At 50.0% G+C, this 18,848-nt stretch overlaps 9 protein-coding genes across 9 annotated transcripts; 5 read left to right on the forward strand and 4 right to left on the reverse strand.

The window, feature by feature from the left end:
- Positions 1-157: 157 nt before the first annotated feature.
- Positions 158-3,086, reverse strand: N7509_006721 (putative spindle pole body component; the record flags this gene model as incomplete). Its single annotated transcript, XM_056631358.1, has 4 exons — positions 158-196; positions 261-2,658; positions 2,726-2,934; positions 3,027-3,086. The coding sequence occupies 4 exons, from the start codon at positions 3,084-3,086 to the stop codon at positions 158-160; spliced, it is 2,706 nt and encodes a 901-aa protein (XP_056486909.1).
- Positions 3,087-3,764: 678 nt separating this feature from the next.
- On the forward strand, positions 3,765-5,283 carry N7509_006722 (WD40 repeat domain-containing protein; the record flags this gene model as incomplete). The annotated part of the gene is made up of 3 exons (XM_056631359.1): positions 3,765-3,802; positions 3,866-4,031; positions 4,099-5,283. 3 exons carry the CDS (start codon positions 3,765-3,767, stop codon positions 5,281-5,283), a joined length of 1,389 nt encoding a protein of 462 aa, XP_056486910.1.
- Positions 5,284-6,439: 1,156 nt separating this feature from the next.
- N7509_006723 (uS17 family ribosomal protein) lies at positions 6,440-7,324 on the reverse strand (the record flags this gene model as incomplete). Its single annotated transcript, XM_056631360.1, has 1 exon — positions 6,440-7,324. One exon carries the CDS (start codon positions 7,322-7,324, stop codon positions 6,440-6,442), a length of 885 nt encoding a protein of 294 aa, XP_056486911.1.
- A 686-nt stretch (positions 7,325-8,010) lies between these two features.
- Positions 8,011-9,167, forward strand: N7509_006724 (agmatine deiminase family protein; the record flags this gene model as incomplete). Its single annotated transcript, XM_056631361.1, has 2 exons — positions 8,011-8,763; positions 8,802-9,167. 2 exons carry the CDS (start codon positions 8,011-8,013, stop codon positions 9,165-9,167), a joined length of 1,119 nt encoding a protein of 372 aa, XP_056486912.1.
- A 448-nt stretch (positions 9,168-9,615) lies between these two features.
- Positions 9,616-10,464, forward strand: N7509_006725 (uncharacterized protein; the record flags this gene model as incomplete). The annotated part of the gene is made up of 1 exon (XM_056631362.1): positions 9,616-10,464. One exon carries the CDS (start codon positions 9,616-9,618, stop codon positions 10,462-10,464), a length of 849 nt encoding a protein of 282 aa, XP_056486913.1.
- Positions 10,465-11,390: 926 nt separating this feature from the next.
- Positions 11,391-11,705, forward strand: N7509_006726 (uncharacterized protein; the record flags this gene model as incomplete). The annotated part of the gene is made up of 1 exon (XM_056631363.1): positions 11,391-11,705. One exon carries the CDS (start codon positions 11,391-11,393, stop codon positions 11,703-11,705), a length of 315 nt encoding a protein of 104 aa, XP_056486914.1.
- An 832-nt stretch (positions 11,706-12,537) lies between these two features.
- N7509_006727 (arsenic resistance protein) lies at positions 12,538-13,867 on the forward strand (the record flags this gene model as incomplete). Its single annotated transcript, XM_056631364.1, has 3 exons — positions 12,538-12,856; positions 12,925-13,067; positions 13,124-13,867. 3 exons carry the CDS (start codon positions 12,538-12,540, stop codon positions 13,865-13,867), a joined length of 1,206 nt encoding a protein of 401 aa, XP_056486915.1.
- Positions 13,868-14,627: 760 nt separating this feature from the next.
- Positions 14,628-16,366, reverse strand: N7509_006728 (glycosyltransferase family 20 protein; the record flags this gene model as incomplete). The annotated part of the gene is made up of 4 exons (XM_056631365.1): positions 14,628-15,112; positions 15,165-15,535; positions 15,590-15,962; positions 16,066-16,366. 4 exons carry the CDS (start codon positions 16,364-16,366, stop codon positions 14,628-14,630), a joined length of 1,530 nt encoding a protein of 509 aa, XP_056486916.1.
- Positions 16,367-17,210: 844 nt separating this feature from the next.
- N7509_006729 (uncharacterized protein) lies at positions 17,211-18,319 on the reverse strand (the record flags this gene model as incomplete). The annotated part of the gene is made up of 4 exons (XM_056631366.1): positions 17,211-17,574; positions 17,714-18,083; positions 18,159-18,171; positions 18,236-18,319. 4 exons carry the CDS (start codon positions 18,317-18,319, stop codon positions 17,211-17,213), a joined length of 831 nt encoding a protein of 276 aa, XP_056486917.1.
- Between the last annotated feature and the right edge of the window lie 529 nt (positions 18,320-18,848).

Consider the following 18,848-nt stretch of genomic DNA (forward strand, 5'->3'; position numbering starts at 1 on the left):
TGCCCACCATGGGTCAAAAGTCGTGATAGCATCATGAAGTAAAACCCAGTCTCAAGACACACAAAGAAAAGAGAGAGAAAAGGAGGAAAAGAAGAAGTGTATGGCGGAAAGAGGAAGAGAGGAAGGAGGCGTAAGTATGAGCGCGGTCATTCGGTCATTAGCGTTGAGCGGAGGGTCGTGAAAGTCCTTGTTTAGCCTGTGTTGATTGTCAGCCATGTCTCTTTTAAACCTCTAGGCGTGGGATACTGATTGAAACTCACCTTCATTTGTTCAATTCTGGCCTTGAGTTGGCTGGTAACTTCAGCAGCTCGCTTCCAGTTTTCGGCAGGTTGAGCAGCCCGCGGTTGTCCCTCCTCGTCGGTTTGATTGGTGGAGTTCCGCGTAGATGATCGTGTTGGACTGCCGATACCCGAGTAGCCATAGGTCGGGCTGAGCTTGCGTCGGCCCAATCCACTATCTCGGGTGCCGAATCCTGGAGATTCAAGACCAGTGTTTTCCTTCTCTTCGCTTGGGTTGCTGGATGCATAACTTCGAGGTCGTGCGCTTTCGAAGCGAGATCCCAGGTGAAGCCCAGACCGGGCTGCGGCTATATGTCCATTGCTGGCAGGTTCTTGGTAGAGAGAATTGGCCTCTGACATACCCATGCTGTCGGCGTCCGATCCACCGTGGGGTGGGCTCAATGCAGACGCACGGAGGGCGCGTGCTAGCTCCCGCTTCAATCGTTCAATCTCTCTCTGCTGCTTCTGGACATTTTGCTCAGCAGCCTCGGCGTCACTGCGAGCCCGAACTAATTGGGTCTCCTTCGCCTTAATGCTCAATACATCTCTTGTGTGATCCTCAATCAACTGTGCGTTCTGATTCTGAAGCTCGGTGATTTGAGAGTTGAGGCTTGATCGCTCCGATTTCATGTCCTCAATTGTATGGGCGAGCTTTTCCCGCTCTGATCGAAGCTCCTCCATCTCCGCTTTCTCAGCTGCGGTCATTCCAGCCGGTGCGGGAGGTGGAGCCGGGGCAGCCTCAACAGGGGCCGCGGGCTTCGCAATAGGGCGACCTGCAAGACCACGACCAAGACCAAACTTGGGTTGAGCTGGGGCTGGTGCTGCCTCCTCCGCAGGTGGCTCAGCGACTCTCCTTTGTGGAGAAGCCACACCACCAGGTCCACCAAGCTTACTTCGGAGCTTGGATCCAGGTGCAGCCAGGCCAGGCTTAGAAAGACCGCCGAGCTTCGAGGGGATCGCCTTAGCCGCGGGTCTAGCAGCAGGAGGGTCTTGGGCGGGCGCAGCAGCCGTGGCACCGGGCTTCTTCAGACCTGCTGCAGGCTTCTTTCCCGGCAAAGCCTTCTTTCCCGCAGGAGCTGCAGGCTTGGGAGGAGCAACGATGGGCTTGGGGCGTTCCTTGGCCTTCACTTCAGCAGTCTCGAAGTACTCCTTGACTTTGGTTTTGCGAATTTCATCAAGTCCGTCGAGGTATGGGTTCATAGCTCGTTCACCAAGAATCTTCATTAGCGTTCCCAAGACCTCAGCACCTCCTGACCGAATGGCCTCTGTCGACTCTGTGAGTAGCTTGGTACCTGCGTCGGCGATAGACTTCTGCTCTGGCTTGGCCGGAACAGTTCTGGTCGTGCGAAGGCAGCGGATTAGGAACTTGAGGGTTTCTTGCTTGACTTGCGGGTTTTTGTGCTTGAGATATTCCAGGATGTCTTCCAGGCATTCCGAGAGATCAGTTGACGAGAAAACGGAGTCCAAGGCCTGACCAAGAGCTTCCGCCACTGTCACCTTCTTCTCTTTCAGGCGCTCCAGCATGGGAACCATGATGGTGGATCGGTACTTCGCAAATCCCTCGCGCAGACCCTTGGCCAGGAGGTCGACACAGTTACCTGCCACTGTGGCGACTGCGATATTGGCGTCCTTCATGCACTTAGCCAGAGCCCTCACAATATCGTCATAGGGGCCGTCCTTGATACGGGGAACGTTGATGGCGTTATAAAGAGCATCCAAGGCTTCCTTGCGATCTTTCCATTTCGATGAACCGAGTTGGTCGTGAAGATCCTTGGGAACTTTAGGCATGACGTCGACAGGCTCTGCAAGGTCGAAAGCATCGACTTCTTCTGCTTCCTCCTCGACAAACTCCTCGCCTCCCTCCTCATCAACACCATCGGCTCCACCGGGAGCTGCACTGGCCGCAGCCATCGCATCTTGTTGGGCGCGAGTGAATCGCTCTTGTTTGGGCGTTGGCTCTTCCTTGACTTTCTCAAAGAGCTTCTCCAAATCCTGCTGCTGGACAGGTTTTAAGTCGGCCCAGAAAAGAGGCTTGATTGCCTCACGGAGCCATCGATATAACTCAACCGTCACATTTTGTGCCTCTGCTCGGACATTCTTGTCCGCATGACTGAAAGCCTTGGGCAGCGCTTTGAGAGTGGGCTTCGGATCTACAATCTTGCACCCGAAGTTATGGTAGATCACAGTCAATGCCGCCAGGGCACCGGCGATAACTTTTGGCACTTTGTGAGATAGTGTGGGTAGAAGGTCTTCGAGAACGGGATCCGCTTTGTCGATTTCGACGCATAATAGGAGAGCTTCTTGTGCGCTGGTCTTACCAGCCGGTCTGGCGCAGGGGAGGCCCTTCTCCGCAATCGGGCCGACCGTGAAATTCCGAGTTCTGAACCCAACATTAGCCATTTCCCTTCTTCACTTGACACAGATGGCTCGGGGAGCATTTAACCCACCTTGTACATGCGGCCGCGCCTCCGAACTTCAAGAATGCACAGTATGCTCCGAGTCCCTCGATCTGCGCAGCCACGTTGGAGTCGGCGACCGCCCCTTTCCATAGACTGGGATCTTGTAGAAACGGCGTGAATACTGGGTCTGATTCATCGGGGGTCTTTTCGAATTGTGCTTTGGCGTCCTCGTATCCCTCCTTTCGTACTTTCCAGTTCTGTTGGTTGAAATCTTCGAATTAGCGTTGTCCCCGTGTCGTCATGTCCTATTGTCCATTGTCTCCGCCAAGGAATAGGGACCAAAGCGCACCTTGTGAGCGAACCGGTCAGGTAGCGGTAGGGAAGAGAAGTCTTGCTCGGCCTCGGCCATGGTGGCGGGCTAGATTGGTTATGGCTGAATTGAGTTGATAAATCACTTAAGGACCACGGGTATTAGTAAAATGGACCAAAAAGAGTATGCGCACACTGCTTAGGTAGAGATCAAAGCAAGAAGAAGAAGAAACCAAGTAGGAAGAACAAGGCGATAGAGGTCCGGGACCACGCAGTAGGGGCTTTGGGGGTGAGATCTGTTACCGTCTGGTTTGGTGCCCAAGCAACGGACGGGGGAGAGATTCGAGACGCTCTCAGGCGGTGGTCGGAAAAGGGAATAACGAGGTATCATGCGAAATTCAAAAGTGAGCGGTACTTTGAAAGACCTCAAAATATGCAATCCTAATCGGGGAGGTTGAACTGGGGGGGATAAGAGTGTGTAGTGTTTGGGGATGTTGGTCGTTGCGGGAAAAGAAAGGAAAGTAAACAAGCGGTCTTGGCGGTGTCGAGGGTTGTTTTGTTTGTGACCCCGCGGTGGATCTGCTTGCGATTCCCCCCGTCTCTCCCTGGATTTAGATCTGGAACTGGAACCGGGATCTGTTTCATTCCATTCCCCGATTGCACTCGATATCTGCCTACTTCTATTCCCCCCGCGAAAACCTCTCCGTCTTTTTGCGATTGACGGCCTCCGGCGCAGGCGGAGGTGCATTGAGGGGACACACACAAAGCCGCCGGCACCATGAGCCAGCTACTCACGGCGCGACAGGCGGAGGAGCTGTAAGTCTCCAGACAAAGGTCCTGCCCACTGTTGCAATTTAATAATCGCCTTTCTCTTTACAGACACAAGTCAATCATAGCCTATCTGGCCTCCGCAAACCTCACCCAGAGCTCCGCAGCGCTTCGAGAGGAGCTCGGCGACTCTATCACAGTCGACGACACCACCCTCAAGAAATATGAGGGGCTACTGGAGAAGAAATGGACCAGTATCGTTCGACTCCAAAAAAAGGTTCGCTACATTCCTAACACGCCGCACAAAATGCGTTCATGGGGCTGATTGGCCGTGGGGCTAGTAGATTATGGACTTGGAATCGCGATGCGCCTCCCTACAGACTGAAATAGACACCGCCACTCCCACATCTCTCTCACGACGAAACCAGGACCCGGCGTCCTGGTTGCCCAAAATTCCGGCTCGTCATGACCTCGAGTCGCACCGACAACCTGTCACCTGCGTTGCCTTTCACCCCGTCTTCTCCTCCCTTGCCTCTGGGTCGGAGGATACCACAATCAAGATCTGGGATTGGGAACTGGGAGAACTGGAGCGTACAATCAAAGGCCACACGAGGGCAGTTCTTGATGTAGATTATGGTGGTCCGCGAGGAGGTACTCTCCTTGCATCATGTTCCTCCGATCTCAATATCAAGTTGTGGGACCCCGCTGATGATTATAAAAACATCCGCACCTTGCCCGGTCATGACCACAGCGTTTCCGCCGTCCGATTTATCCCATCAGGGGCGGCCGGCTCACCAATGTCTGGTAACTTGTTGGTGTCGGCTTCTCGTGATATGACATTGAAGATTTGGGACGTCACGACTGGATACTGTGTTAAAACACTGACAGGGCATGCCGCCTGGGTGCGTGATGTTGTCCCATCGCCGGATGGCCGGTTCCTCTTTTCTGCCGGAGATGATCGAGTTGGCCGTCTTTGGGATGTTTCTTCGGGAGAAACTAAAGCAACATTCTTGGGCCATGAGCACTACATTGAATGTGTTGCCCTCGCTCCGTCTACGACTTACCCACACCTCGCGCCTCTTGCAGGCTACAAGAAGCCACCGCCCGCATCATCATCTGCTGAGTTTGTCGCAACAGGTGGTCGTGACAAAATCATTCGTCTCTGGGATGCCAGGGGTAACTTACTCAAGACCCTGGTTGGTCATGACAATTGGGTGCGGAGTCTAACCTTCCACCCCGGCGGCAAATATCTGATCTCGGTGTCAGACGATAAGACAATACGGTGCTGGGATCTTACCCAAGAATGCAAGTGCGTTCGTACAGTCGAAGCTCATGATCGCTTCATTACCTCAATGCGTTGGGCTCCACCCTTGATCAAAGACACCGGGGCCAGCGGGGATGATGGGGCAAATGGCACAGATACAGCGAATGGGACCAAGGAAGATCCAAATGCTGCATCCAAGATGTCCATTCGATGCGTGCTCGCCACTGGCAGTGTTGATCTCAAGGTCAAGGTATTCGCCTCGTGAGACAGCAAAAAGAAAAGAAAAAGCCAAAGATTTGGTCAGCTCAGATAAGCCAAGCTAAGCTGCCATATCATTTCATCTACGAAGTAACGGTACTCAGGACCTCTCCCCGGTTCATTGGAGAGGTCAAGGCTAGAAGGATTTTCGTTCGTCATTTCTGGGCAAGGAGTTGGTTTCTCTTCCGTGATACCAGTAACCTACTTTCCATTTGCAAGTGATTTAAGGGATCGAGTCCCCGGCTTGGTCGAGGAGAAGAGCTCCCTGGATTCTTTTCATGATGTACACACAAGTTTGATTTTGGGATCTGGCCCCTTTTGTGGCTCTCTCGTACATACAATAACGGACTTTACGATGGTTAGCGTCTGCTTTTGCCAGTGTAAACAGGCGAACCTGTGAATTGCAGCGCCTCTTGGAACACGACGTCACATAAATCTCTCATGCGCAATTTCTAAAGGTTTAAATTAAACAGACCTTACTTTTTCTGGACAAATTCGGGCTCTGCAGTTCAAGAAGATGATGACCAGGTAAACTGGATGAATACTTGAATTAAAGGAGTGGTGACTAAGTCTTCTAATAAAGTAATCAAGTACACAAGTTGTAGATTGTTTGTTAAGAATACTAGTAGCTAAAGCAGGCAAGATATTACCAGGACTAGGGGGAACAATAATAGGTTAAAAACCATCAGGATGGAGGGAAATAGCGACGGGTTGAGTATCATCAGCATAAGGGGAAACGGTAACAAGTTGGGATGAAAGGCATAGAATATTTAGTTTGTAGGCTGTTCCAGCCTTGACAAGCTTGTTTGGACGCCCTTAGAATAACTGCAGATAGAAGTCGACGGTTGTTCATGATTTTTATATCTTTGGTCTCTCGTCAAAGATTGATCATGTTAGGTTGTCTTGGCGGATCGTGTCGTTCGAAATTTATAGATACAAACAACACCTGGGCACTCGAAGAAAATAACGTGTAGAATGGAAACTTGGAGGACTAGTTGTAACAGAAAATTGTATGATGGTAGTATATATAGTACAAAGACCCGACAGCAACATAAGCATGGATATCAGAATCAACAATGCTCCGGTATCAAGAAGTGAGTTCAAGAAATGACGCTGATATTCTCGAGGCACATAATTCTCACGCGTCGCTCGAAAAAAAAAGCTTATTCCTGGCGAGCCTCCTCCAGCTGCTTTGCTTGCTGACGCGCAGCTTCATGGGATTCCCAAGTTGCCTTCCGTTGGAGCCATTCTTCACGAGCACGCTCTTTCTCAGGTCTCTGGGCCTCCTTCATCGCCGCAGTCCGCTGCTGAACCAGGCTCTTGATTCTTCCAACACGAGCACCGTCCTTGTTGGCATGATATAAGCGGATCAATTCGGCATCCGAATACTGCACGCCCTCCTTCACTAGGTTGCTGGTGTATTGCTTGATATCAATTTCCTCTCCCAGTCGCCGCGACTCTCGGCGGAGGTACTTCGCGGCCCAGCTCTGCTCCCGCTGTGCTTGGCGTTCCTCACGCGACAAAACGGCTGGACGGTCCTGGATGGGTGTGGCAAAGGGTGTAACGATGCGCTCGACGACATGGCTGACGTGACGGCTCTTGGGAGCGCCGGATGAGAACTCGATCACGTCGCCCTCCCGGAGAGAGTTCTGAGGGTCGGCGACAAGGAAACGTGTTTCCTGGGGGTAGAACTTGCGAATGTGCTTGTCCCAGGCATTGTGGCGGTGCAAGACGGTAACGGTGCCTTGCATGCGACCGACCGACACAACAGTGCCGGCCTTGACGGCATAGGCGTACTTGCGGAGCTCGGCAGGCGGTTGCAGTTTTTGGAGTCTGGGCTTGGCTGTGTTCGAGGAGGGGGGTGGTGATGTGATGGTTGGCTCCTCGGGGGAGATGTGCTGCTTCGGACTAGCAGATTCTGTCGAGGCGTGTCGGAGGGGTTGAGTGAGTGAGTATGTGGATGGGAGGAGAGTTGGTCGTGCCAGAGTCAATGGCGATGCGATAGACCGGATGGGCAGCGCAGCCCGGAAGATTTGACTGGGTGTCATATTGAAACAGTTCCGGATCGCGGGGGCTCCTGGATTGGCTCTCGAAGAATATGGAGACAAAAAATGGGAAGATAGCCCTGCAATGGAATTGGGCGAATTAGGGATGGCACCGGACAAGTTGCGGAGGTGAAGGTGAAGCCTGAGAAATTCTCGGGACTGCTGTTTGCCTTGTTTGCACTTGGGTGGTGTGGCTGCCTCAGGCAGAATTGATGCTGATGCCTGATTTTATCTAGAGTAGTACCTTATGGGATCCCATGTCCGTCTTTTTGACAAGATTAGACTAATTTCGCTTGCTTCTTCGGGCCGAGAACTCGCCCTCGTATCGATGATTCTTTCTATTCAGTGAATTATACTTTTGTGACTACTTGATGTCCACCTAGTTGAACAGTCAATGATAATGCCAAGATGGCGGGAATACTACATAAACTCTGCCTAGCGGACACGAGTCCGCCTACTACCCGCCCCGATACAAATACTGGCAATACTCCTCCAAACTTCCATTGACTATTAGGTTGTGCATCAAATTCGTGTCCACGCGTATCACGGTCCGGTTTCAGGTATCTAGCCGACAGAACCCCCGAGCAACTTTCCTCCAGAGAAAGAGCATCTCGAAGAAAGGCCACCAAGTGCTCTGCTTGCCCCGAGCCAATAGTTTCCACCCAAGGACTTATGATTTCTACTTGAAAATGTCATCTGTCATTGCAAAGGGTGTTGGGAGATATCTCTACCCGGCCGAGACGTCCCGGCATGCTGCAACTATCCTCGGCTTTCCCTCCAAATACGCCCTTGCTCCAGCATACTATGAACATGCGTGCACAGATATTGCTAGTCTGGCATCCGCTATATCGGCATTTGAGCCAGTGAGACTATATGCTCGCTCAGAAGACGTGGGAAAGGCACAGTCAATGGTCAAGCTTGCCAGCGAGACGTATCCCAACGACGCAGCAAACATATCTTTCATCCCCTTCCAAACCAATCATCTCTGGGTCCGCGATACTGGCCCCGTCTATGTACAGAGGCTTGATGAAGCATCTCAGCAGAAGCGTTTTGCGATTAATTTCCGGTTCAGCGAATGGGGCAAGAAAGATGACATCGGTGATCACGATCGCGCTTCTGATGGTCTTGACTGGCCCGTCATGGCCCCAGAACAACTCGAAGAGAACAACAAATTTGCCGAAAGGGTCATTAAATCCGACTCCTCTCCTTCTCCTGTCACAATAGTAGAATCGGAGATTTGCGTGGAGGGTGGGGCACTTGTTGTTGATGGTGATGGAACTCTCCTAGCCACGGAGAGTAGCATTCTCAACGAGAACCGCAATCCGGGGCTCTCGCGGGAGGCGATTGAAGTCGAGTTGAAGCGCGTACTAGGAGTCGAGAAGATAATTTGGTTTCCTGGCAGGAAGGATCTTGATGTCACAGATGTACACGCCGACGCCGAAGTTGCCTTCATTCGGCTGGGGTTGTTGTGCTCTCAAAGCCGGACCCAACTGTACCATCGGCATGGCTGGAGATATATGAGGAGATTAAAGAAATTCTGAGCAAGTCTGTTGACGCAAAAGGTCGACCCTTTGAAGTTCATACCGTGGATGAACCGAGTCCCAATGTTTTCGGCGATCTTGCGTACGAAGAGCCGGCCACGAACTATGTCAACTTCTATTTCGTGAATGGTGGTCTCATTCTTCCTCAATTTGGAGATCAACAAAAGGACCGAGAAGCTGTTGAGACATTGCAGAAACTCTGTCCCGATCGGGTGGTTCGACCTGTTCGTGTTACTGGGCTTCCGCTAGCTGGAGGTGTTATTCATTGCTCGACCCAGCAAGTGCTCTCGGTGGAAGATATTTGATTAGAAGAGTATATTGTTGACAAACACCATAATATTTTATCATATCGCATGTTATGATAGTTCTTTTTTTCTTTAATAAGACCCTTCTAATAGAGGAGCCGGGATGAACTGCACCGATCTTTCCACTCGAAGCATTTCAATTGCTATACTACAACAGAATGGGGTCATTAGTATACTATGACAATAAATCCAACGACAGTCATTACATGCTTTCATTAGTTTTGATATTTCATCTGCAGTTCAAGTTCAAGTTCTCCTTCCCTTCGATCCCGCTGTGACTCCTTCCCGAGTCTGCCTCGACCCACGCCTTCGTATTCCTCACTCTTCACTCACTCACTCCGCCACACTCCATTTGAGTGACTCACGCAGTCCGACCTATAACTACTCCTCTTCTCAGTGGTTTATTTATCGCAACGTCAAAAAAGAGAAAAACTCAATTGAAAGCACAATGTCGAACGTCTCCAGGCGGCCAAACAAGGAGCAGCGTACGGCTCTAGCCCAGCAGACACTCGCGCTCACTGCGCGTATCATCAACACCACCAATGCCACAAATGAAGCAGACCTGTACTCGACACTTCTACCCCGAATCACCCCAGATCCAAATGGAACACGACCAAGAGTCACAGTTCAAAACAGCGACAGCTTCACAACCGCCCGCCTCATCCTGGAAACCAACCCAACCGCCAAAATCGGCGTTCTGAATATGGCCAGCGAGCGTCATCCCGGAGGTGGATGGCTTCGTGGAGCACTAGCGCAAGAAGAGGCTCTGTGCTTTCGCAGTACACTCGCTGTAACTCTGCACAAGAAATTCTACCCGCTTCCTATGTTCGGAACTATCTGGTCTCCGAACGTCACTGTGTTTAAGGATGAGGTGGATACCTGGTTTTGGGTTTACCAACCGGCTGAGATGTTCACTGTTGGGGTTGTCAGTCTTGCGGCTCTTAGAAGACCCCTTCTTACCCCCGATAAGAGGAACTACGGTATGTTGATAGCCTTTCAAGCATTTAGATGGAATACTAATTACTTCAAAGCCCGCCCACAAGATCTTCGAACGGTCAAGGATAAGATCAGACAGGTGTTTCGCGTTCTCGCAGTCAATGGTACCACACACTGTGTGATGGGGGCGATGGGATGTGGTGCATTCCAAAACCCCCCAGTCGTGGTCGCTCAGTGTTTCAAAGATGTCCTCGAGGAAGGAGAGTTCAATGGCGCATTTGAAGAAATCATCTTCGCAGTTTTGGACAGTAGAGCGGAAGGAAACTTTGAGATATTTCGCGATGCCTTACAGGCATCCTGAGGATGAAACTTTACTTTACTTTATACGAAGGCGGCTGGTGTTTGATTCTCTTTTATTGTGAGCAGCTATCTGATACCCCTAGCATCTCGCTATCTGCTGTTTTGTTCCTATTGTCGCCTATGTCTCATAGACCGCGACGAAGCCATGTCTACGAACACAGTCGAAACCGGCTCAGAAAATATCCGTAGAGTCTCGAAGAAAAGCTTCATAGGATATTGGGCCATCATTCCTAGTTTGAGGGTCAATTGGTGCTTGATACAAAGGTACTATCCCATCAAGGCCACCGGCTTCATCCCATACTATGATAGCCAGAGTCAATGAAAACGGCCCCCTTCGCTAGTTATCGGGCCTCGTGCCCTCTTAGGAATATCAATATCTTCGTCACCTCGGACTTTTGTCCTCAGCACAGGGCTTAATGCACATGGTTTGTAAACACACATGTAATTGCATAATAGCCCAACCCCTAAGTAATTTCTGGGACGAGACCTCAGATCAAACAGTCTTAGTCAGTCCGCATCGCTGTATCTAGCTTTGTGATAGCCTCAGCTAGCCATATCGTCATCATAGTCTCCCTCATTCTCCGTCGGTAGTAATGATTGTAATGTTCTAGTTTCCGACTGGCCACCAAGGCTTGCTTTCACGGCCAGTCCAACTAAAACTTATCACAAAGCTCCATAAACTGAAGATTGCAGTTATGCCATGGTCCATTTACTTAATAAAAAGCGAGAATGGGGTCAGTCACTGCTCAAAGCCATAACTGGTTACGGCGTCGGGCAACATGACTAGGCGGGTGACGTTGTCATGAGGCTTACATCCCAATTTGGCAAGATACTCGAATCAATTCTAGTCTTTACTGTTTCGCATCTCCCAATAACAATTTTTTATTTTCAATCTCTTCGAAAGGTAGCCTCTGGTTATCCTTAGCAATGATGTTCTCACGAAAAGAGAAACAGAAGAACTTGCATTTTCGTTACAGTAGGAAATATAACCCCAGTTCGGGCCGTTACAACAGGGAAGTTCTAAAGTACAAAGGTAAGCAGTTGGAAAGATGGAAAATTGTCACCCTTGTTACTCGTGACTACGCCTTACGGGCAGCAAGCCAGCAGGAGGAAAGGCTACAACATAAGGTCAAGGCATTGCAAAAGGCTTCCAAAATTAAAGATTTGGAAGCTCAGGTCCAGGCAAAACAAGCAAGTGAAGAGTTAAACGAAACACAGAAATTGTTGTTTGACAAGGATTAGGACCTTTATCAGGCAGTTTCAGGGCTCGAACTCGAGCCTTTTCGAAAAGATTATGATGATCTGAGACAAGATCCCAAACGGTACATGCGGCATGAAATGGTTAAAGACTGTTCAGATCGAGGTGGTTGCTGTAGTCGCAGCTGCGACTGCTGTGCTCGCAGGTCTCAGGTCATGAACAAAGGAAATAGGAGCATCAGACATGGACATGGACATGGACATTGCACTGTGGAGTGCTAATGCTGTATAGACAATCGGGGCTTCGAACTCTCTGAAAAGGCAAAGGAAAATATAGCGAAAGACCTTGAAGAGAGGCTTCGGAATGATGACCCAAGATTTGTCCTCTCTGCTGCGGACGCTTTTTTTGTGATGCCTTCAAATTAATGTCTTTCCACTTGTTGGGTGTTAGCTGGATTGACTTTGCTATCTGCTATCATGTCTTTCAACGGAGAAACCAGAGTATGCGGCCGGTGCTTGTTTTAACAGAGATAGTGGACGAGAGATTGGCTTTTTCTGGGACCCTGCTGGCTGAAGAGTAATCAAGGTTAATAGATCGCATATTTGACACCTTTTTCCACATTTGAGAACGAGCAATGTTTAATCTTGGCAATGTCACTGTAACATTGTGATTGGTCAACTTCAGTTGCGGCATGTCACTCGTCCAATTTGATTGGTCGATTCCCTAACCACTATAGCCAACACATTAAACATCTCGCGAGGCCGACTTTTGTCTTATACAAAATGCCCAAATACCGAATCCCACTTTCTCGAATACTCTTCAGCCACTGCTATAGAACGCATGTCTGTGTATCTCACTAACTCAACAGATATTGAGATGGCCACCATAGCAGCCGGACCTCAGGTGGTCGCATCCGCCAATGAACGAGAACGACGCAGCACCCCAAAATCAGCGCTGAATATCCACCCTTCAAGCCAGGTAATGAAGGATATCGAAGGCCAAACAGTGAATGAGACAGAAAAGTCTACAAGTACCGCCAAGCAATCAGCCTTCAAAACTCTTGGCTGGCTGGACCGGTTTCTGGCAATATGGATCTTCCTCGCAATGGCCATTGGGATTATTCTGGGAAATTTCGTGGAAAACGCAGGGCCTGCCCTTCAGAAAGGGAAGTTCGTGGGGGTTTCCATACCAATTGGTAATTTCTCTCGAATTTTAATGTTGATAAAGGTACTGAGAAGAGGAACTCATGCTGATTGTGACTAGCAATCGGTCTTTTGGTCATGATGTATCCTATACTTTGCAAAGTACGATTTGAATCTCTGCATCATGTTTTCCGAGACCGAGGGATTTGGATTCAACTTCTATTCAGCATCTTTATAAACTGGATAATTGCCCCATTCTTAATGGTAGGTACTCGGCTTGTAGGCTGCCGTGGATCTACTTGCTAATCGCTTTCGTTCAGTTGGCTCTAGCATGGGCCTTTCTCCCAGACGAGCCTGAGCTTCGAGAAGGGCTCATTCTGGTTGGACTGGCGAGGTGTATAGCAATGGTGCTTATCTGGACTAGCCTTGCTGGTGGTGATAACGAATACTGTGCTATTCTTGTTGCTATCAACTCGCTACTGCAGATGGTATTATTTGCACCATATGCTGTCTTTTTCATTAAAATCATCAGCCACTCAGGAACCCACATTTCACTCTCTTATTCCGTTGCTGCAAAGAGTGTGGCAGTGTTTCTGGGTATCCCATTGGGCGCTGCAATAATTACCCGTCTCTCTCTTCGTCATATTGCCAGCCCGCGCTGGTATAATCAAGTATTCCTAAAGTGGGTGGGCCCTTGGTCACTTATTGGACTGCTCTTCACGATTCTCGTTTTGTTCGCATCTCAGGGACACCAAGTTGTGCATCAAATTGTATCAGTGATTCGGGTCGCTGCTCCGTTGATTGTTTACTTCATCGTCGTCTTCTTCGCTACTCTTCTTGTGGCTTATAAGTTCGGTTTTGGCTATAAGTTGGCTACAACTCAGAGCCTCACGGCAGCCAGCAATAATTTTGAGCTTGCGATTGCTGTTGCTGTCTCAGCTTTTGGGGCCAACAGTAATCAAGCACTTGCTGCGACCGTTGGCCCGTTGATAGAGGTTCCTGTCCTTCTCGGTCTCGTCTATGTTGTTAAATTTATAGCCAAACGAGCTGGTTGGAGGGACTAAAGCAGGCCAAATACCATTTCAGATAATCAAGACTTATTTTACTTCTTTGTAAAGGACCTAGTGTAATACAACCCATCCATCCAAGGTAAAACGATGAGCAGGTAATAATTTTAATAAGCTTCCGGGGTTGAAGCTCAACAGAGTACACATCATATCAGCTTCATTATCAACATTCATGGTTGGAAAAATAGACAGACCCCACTGGGATAAAGACTATGGTCAACTCATCGGGCGGATGATGATGGCAAGTATTGAGACTCGGGCTGTACTGGTAAGTAATCCTAGTATCATGGATACAAGAACAATGCCCATACAAGGTAAATTCCGTGTTAGCATACTAGTACCATTTGCCATGGCATATTTCAGGCGATGTGATGACCGAGCAAATTACAAAGGCCCCTGGGCGATCTCAAAGAGGTGGTGGCTGCTGTCAACCCGGTTCCCTGACAAAAGATTAAGATCGGGCGGGATGCTGACAGTGTGGCTTTCAAGGGCCAATGACCTAAGTTGATGCAACATAACAAGTTATTCTAGAACAATTTACTATTGCTCGTTTATTATGTAGAGTAGAGAGTCGAGCCACACCTGAGTGTTTAAGGATCTAGCAGAAGATGATACCGAAACTCGCCGTCTCTCAAAGAGAACAAAAATCCCACGCAACCCAAGCACAAAAAAAGATCAAATACATTTCGCCACATCCATGTCATGAGAGCATCTAGGTTCGTTGAAGGTCCATTGCCTGCACAGGAAGCCACGTTACTTACGCGGCCTTTTCGGACGGCGTGGCTGAGACTTCGCCGTCCGTCGAATTATCAGCAAGAGCCAGCTTCGTTGCTTGGAATTTGTCTGCCGAGTGGGCTGATATGCGGGTCAATTCGGTGACAAAGGACTGGCCCCAGAATGCGCTTGTGTATTTGGACACGTATTTATCCAGCTTGGCGAAGTTGAGTGCCCGCTGTTCATCACTCATCGTGACAGCTTCTTGATATGCACCCGCCAGTTCCTCCGTGTTCCAGGGATTGACGATGATGCTTCCGTTCAAACTTTGAGCAGCGCCGGCGAATTCAGAGAGAACAAGGACACCATGACGCTTCTGCTGCGTGGCAATGTACTCGTATGCGACCAGGTTCATGCCGTCTCGTGTAGATGACACGATGCAGGCGTCTGACACGGCATAGAGTGCGATGAGTTCATCAAAGTTGACAGACTTATGCAGGAAATGTATAGGCATGAATTCGACGGTGCCTGCGAAATGGTTAGCACGGACTAGAACGGAGCGTCGACGCAAATTACGAACCAAATTTGCCGTTAATACGGCCGACCAACTCATTCACGACAGCGCGTAGGTTCTGATACTCCTCGACATCCTGTCGGCTCGGAACAGCAACTTGAACGAGGACAACCTTTCCCACCCACTCTGGGTGGTCGCTGAGAAATACCTCCAGCGCGTGTAACTTTTGCGGCACGCCCTTGATGTAGTCGAGGCGGTCCACGCCAACCATAAGCTTCACGCCCTGGAATTTTTGTTCCAGCATCGCAATACGTTTTTGGACTTTCTCCTTCTTCAGGCCCTCCTTAAATTTCTCCGGGTCGATGCCGATCGGAAAGGCGCCGCAGGTTATGATCTTACCCTGGAACTCAATACCATTTGGGGTTGTCGCCAGACCCCTAGGCTAATCAGTAACTATCACCAGAAACAGTTATCTCCGAGAACCAACTTACAGTAAGCGGGAGCAACTGCTCAAGAAATGGCGAGTGTAGTCGTAGGTGTGGAAACCAATCAAATCGCAATGCAGCACGCCCAGGAGAAGCTCATTGCGAACCGGCAGGATACGATAAATTTCACTGCTGGGGAAAGGAGTGTGTAGGAAGAACCCAATCTTGACATTCTGCTTGCTGTCACCGATCTCCTCGCGCAGCATCTCCGGCAGCAACATGAGGTGGTAATCATGCACCCAGATCAAATCGCCATCCTGGACTTCCTTGGCAATGGCCTTGGCGAAAAGGCGATTTGCCTCCTTGTATGCTTCCCAAGCGGATTCGTCAAATGTGATCTCACCCGGGTGATAGTGAAACAGCGGCCAGAGGATAGAGTCTGTAAAGTGGGGTTGTCAGTATGAATCGTGGGGAGCTCCCGCCCTTCCGCAGGGCAGGTGGTCTCTGTAGGGGATTTGGACGGAAGGGTACAGGGTACATACTAGAAAATCCATTATAGTGACGATCTGCCAGGTCATCGTCAATGAAGACGGGTACGGCACCGTACTCCTCCTTCAAACGCTGCTTGACAACCGGGATTTCGGGTTCTGGCACCTCCAGGCCCGGCCAGCCATACCATTGGAAGGTCGTGGATTTAGATAGACCACTTAAGCCACTGACCAGTCCTCCAGAGGACATGGAGAAGTCGTATTTCCCATCCTCGGAGCGCTTGATGGTGATCGGCAGACGGTTGGAGACGAGGAGAAGGCGGGCTTCGTTCTTGGGCTCATCGAGAGAAGGCATGGTCGTGGAGAGCTCGGAGAGCGTCGAGCAGGTACTGCGAGCAGCTTAAACCACAAAAGAGCGATGGTAATCACAGGAAGAGGTGGTGGGGGACGAGAATGGGGTCCGTTGAAGAGAAGCAACGCCTGCAATTTGCGGAGCAACAATTAGCCAAGCCCGGTTTTCTTTTCTGAGGGAAGATTAGAAAAGACAGAAAGCAGAATGAATACCTTTGAAAGACACCAGGACCGACCAGCCCAAGCTTGCAGCAACTCCCAAAAAAAAATGGAAAGCTTTGAGGACAAGGGAACAAGGGCGGGGAGAAGATGAGGAGAGTGAGGAGAGTGAGGTCACGCCCCGAAACTTGGAATTGCTACAGTGGAGCTCCTCAATAGCACTCACATTGGCATGGGGCACAGACAAACAGGGGGGGTTGGTGGGGGATGATGATGGATGGGCACAGTTCTTTTTTTAAGTGCAAGCAGATTCTTTTCTGACTGCTCCTGCGATAACCCTGTACTGCACGAAGCAGGGGGGGGGGTCGCAGCGTTGCGATTGGACGCTGCATGAGTCTCCTTTCGATGCCCAACATGACACCGCACTGACGTCGCCGGTCAAGTGTGTATACTCGCACAGTACATAATGTACTGGGAAGGGACTTCAATTACGAAAACCGCTCGGACGCCTCATATCAGGGGAATACAAGCCCGGATCTACGCCCGATAATACCAGCTTCCCCTGTAAAAGGCTCAGCCCGGTAGGTGAGGTTGCACAAGAGTCATAATCAGGATCATTATCAGGTTCATGAATCATGCCATCAATTCTCAACGTTCCTCTATAGGGCTAGTGGCTACAATCTTCAAACTCATAACGCAGACTTCTCACTCAAACTCCACTCCCCAGACTCAGAATCATGCACCACCCGCCCCTCATCCTCCAACTTGTGTAAAACCAGCCCAATCCCATGCGATGCCGGCAGATGCAGATTCTCCGGCACATCCTTATAGATCACCTTCACCAATTGTAGCGGTGTCCATGAGCGCTTCGGCTCGGGTGATTGCTCTCCAGGACTCACGTCCAACTTTCCCCATCGTAAGACGCGCACTACTTCGTCCTCCCGCTGCTTCCGATGCTTGATATACTCCGATATCCGGGCATTAACGTTCTCCATCACAGCCCCGTGGCCAGGATACCCACGGCCCTGAACCCGGTCGCGCATACGGTGTAAGCTGAGAGACATAGGTTTTCAGATTTTCGAAGACAGCAGTGCCGTGGCCGAGGACATCTACCATCGTACCCTGATTAGCCCGATTCCGGCCATTTCGTTTCTAGCCAGGGAGGTTAGAAGATTAAGATCGCTGGAAAGACTCACTATCCCCGGTGAAAATGGCATCTTCCTCTTCCAATACAAAAGCCATATGATCCTCCGTATGGCCTGGTGAAAACACAGCTTTCAGTGTCGCGCCTTCGACGCTGAATACTTGCCCATCGACAATGCCCACTTGACCCTCGTCTTTGTCAGGCTCGCACTTATACACACAAGCCTGTGGACAAAGACGCAGGAGATCTTTCACTCCGCCGACATGGTCGCCGTGCCAGTGTGTGAGCAGGGCATGGTGGACGGTAGCCTTTTCCGAGGAAAGCACAGAGGTCAGGTTATTTACCCATGCGGGCTCGCCCTGACCGGTGTCGATGAGAATGCGTTGGTGGCCGCGGCCGATGAGATAGGTATTTGTTCCTAGGTAAGATTAGCTTTCATCTTAGTCCAATTCCAATCATCGAAACGTGTAGAGCTGGGCATATTGGATAGTACCTTGCAAGGTAAACTATATCGAGATATTGTCAGCGCACTGTTCTCGGTTCATTTTCATTTCACACAGAATTGCCTACCTTCCCCGGGTTCCCTGCCAAAATCCGGATGACCGAGGCGCTGAGGCGTTCTACCTCCGGCAGAGGGACAAGTTGCGTTGCCATGTCGAGGTGACTGTGAGGGAGCGGAGAAGAATGACTGATGTTGTACCTCTCGATTGCAGTTGAAGTCCTTGGGCGAACCCACCACCTGCAATTATTAATCACAATGCACCTTCACGAAATGTGGGGGACAGGTGGAGGCGAGATCTAAGTAGTAGTCAGGTCTCCTGCTGCATCATTACTGCTTCCGATGGCGCATCGCAATCGTGGAGTCCATTCTGCGGGGCAATTGGGCCTCGGCAGCTTAGCTCAGCCCCGAGGTTATGGTGGCTATGGTTATCCTCAACGTTCAAATCCCTCCAAATGCATTTTTGAAGTTTGTACTGTATGCTTATTCACTGATTTATGCCTTAACCGAATTTGCTCTGCTGATTGAGCGCTGCTCTTACTCCTTGCACACCCCCTCTTGAAAACCATGACCATTCTCAAGAACTTGAAATAAGTAGTCCCCACTCGCGGCCGGAAGTACGCAAGATAGATTAATACCCAGTGAGTGCAGTCAGTAGTTATTGGCCTCGGGGTAGCCGATGCT

The sequence above is a fragment of the Penicillium cosmopolitanum genome, assembly GCF_028827165.1.
Source record: "Penicillium cosmopolitanum strain IBT 29677 chromosome Unknown utg000008l:1.0-4398992.0:1.0-4402845.0, whole genome shotgun sequence".
NCBI lineage: Eukaryota > Fungi > Ascomycota > Eurotiomycetes > Eurotiales > Aspergillaceae > Penicillium > Penicillium cosmopolitanum.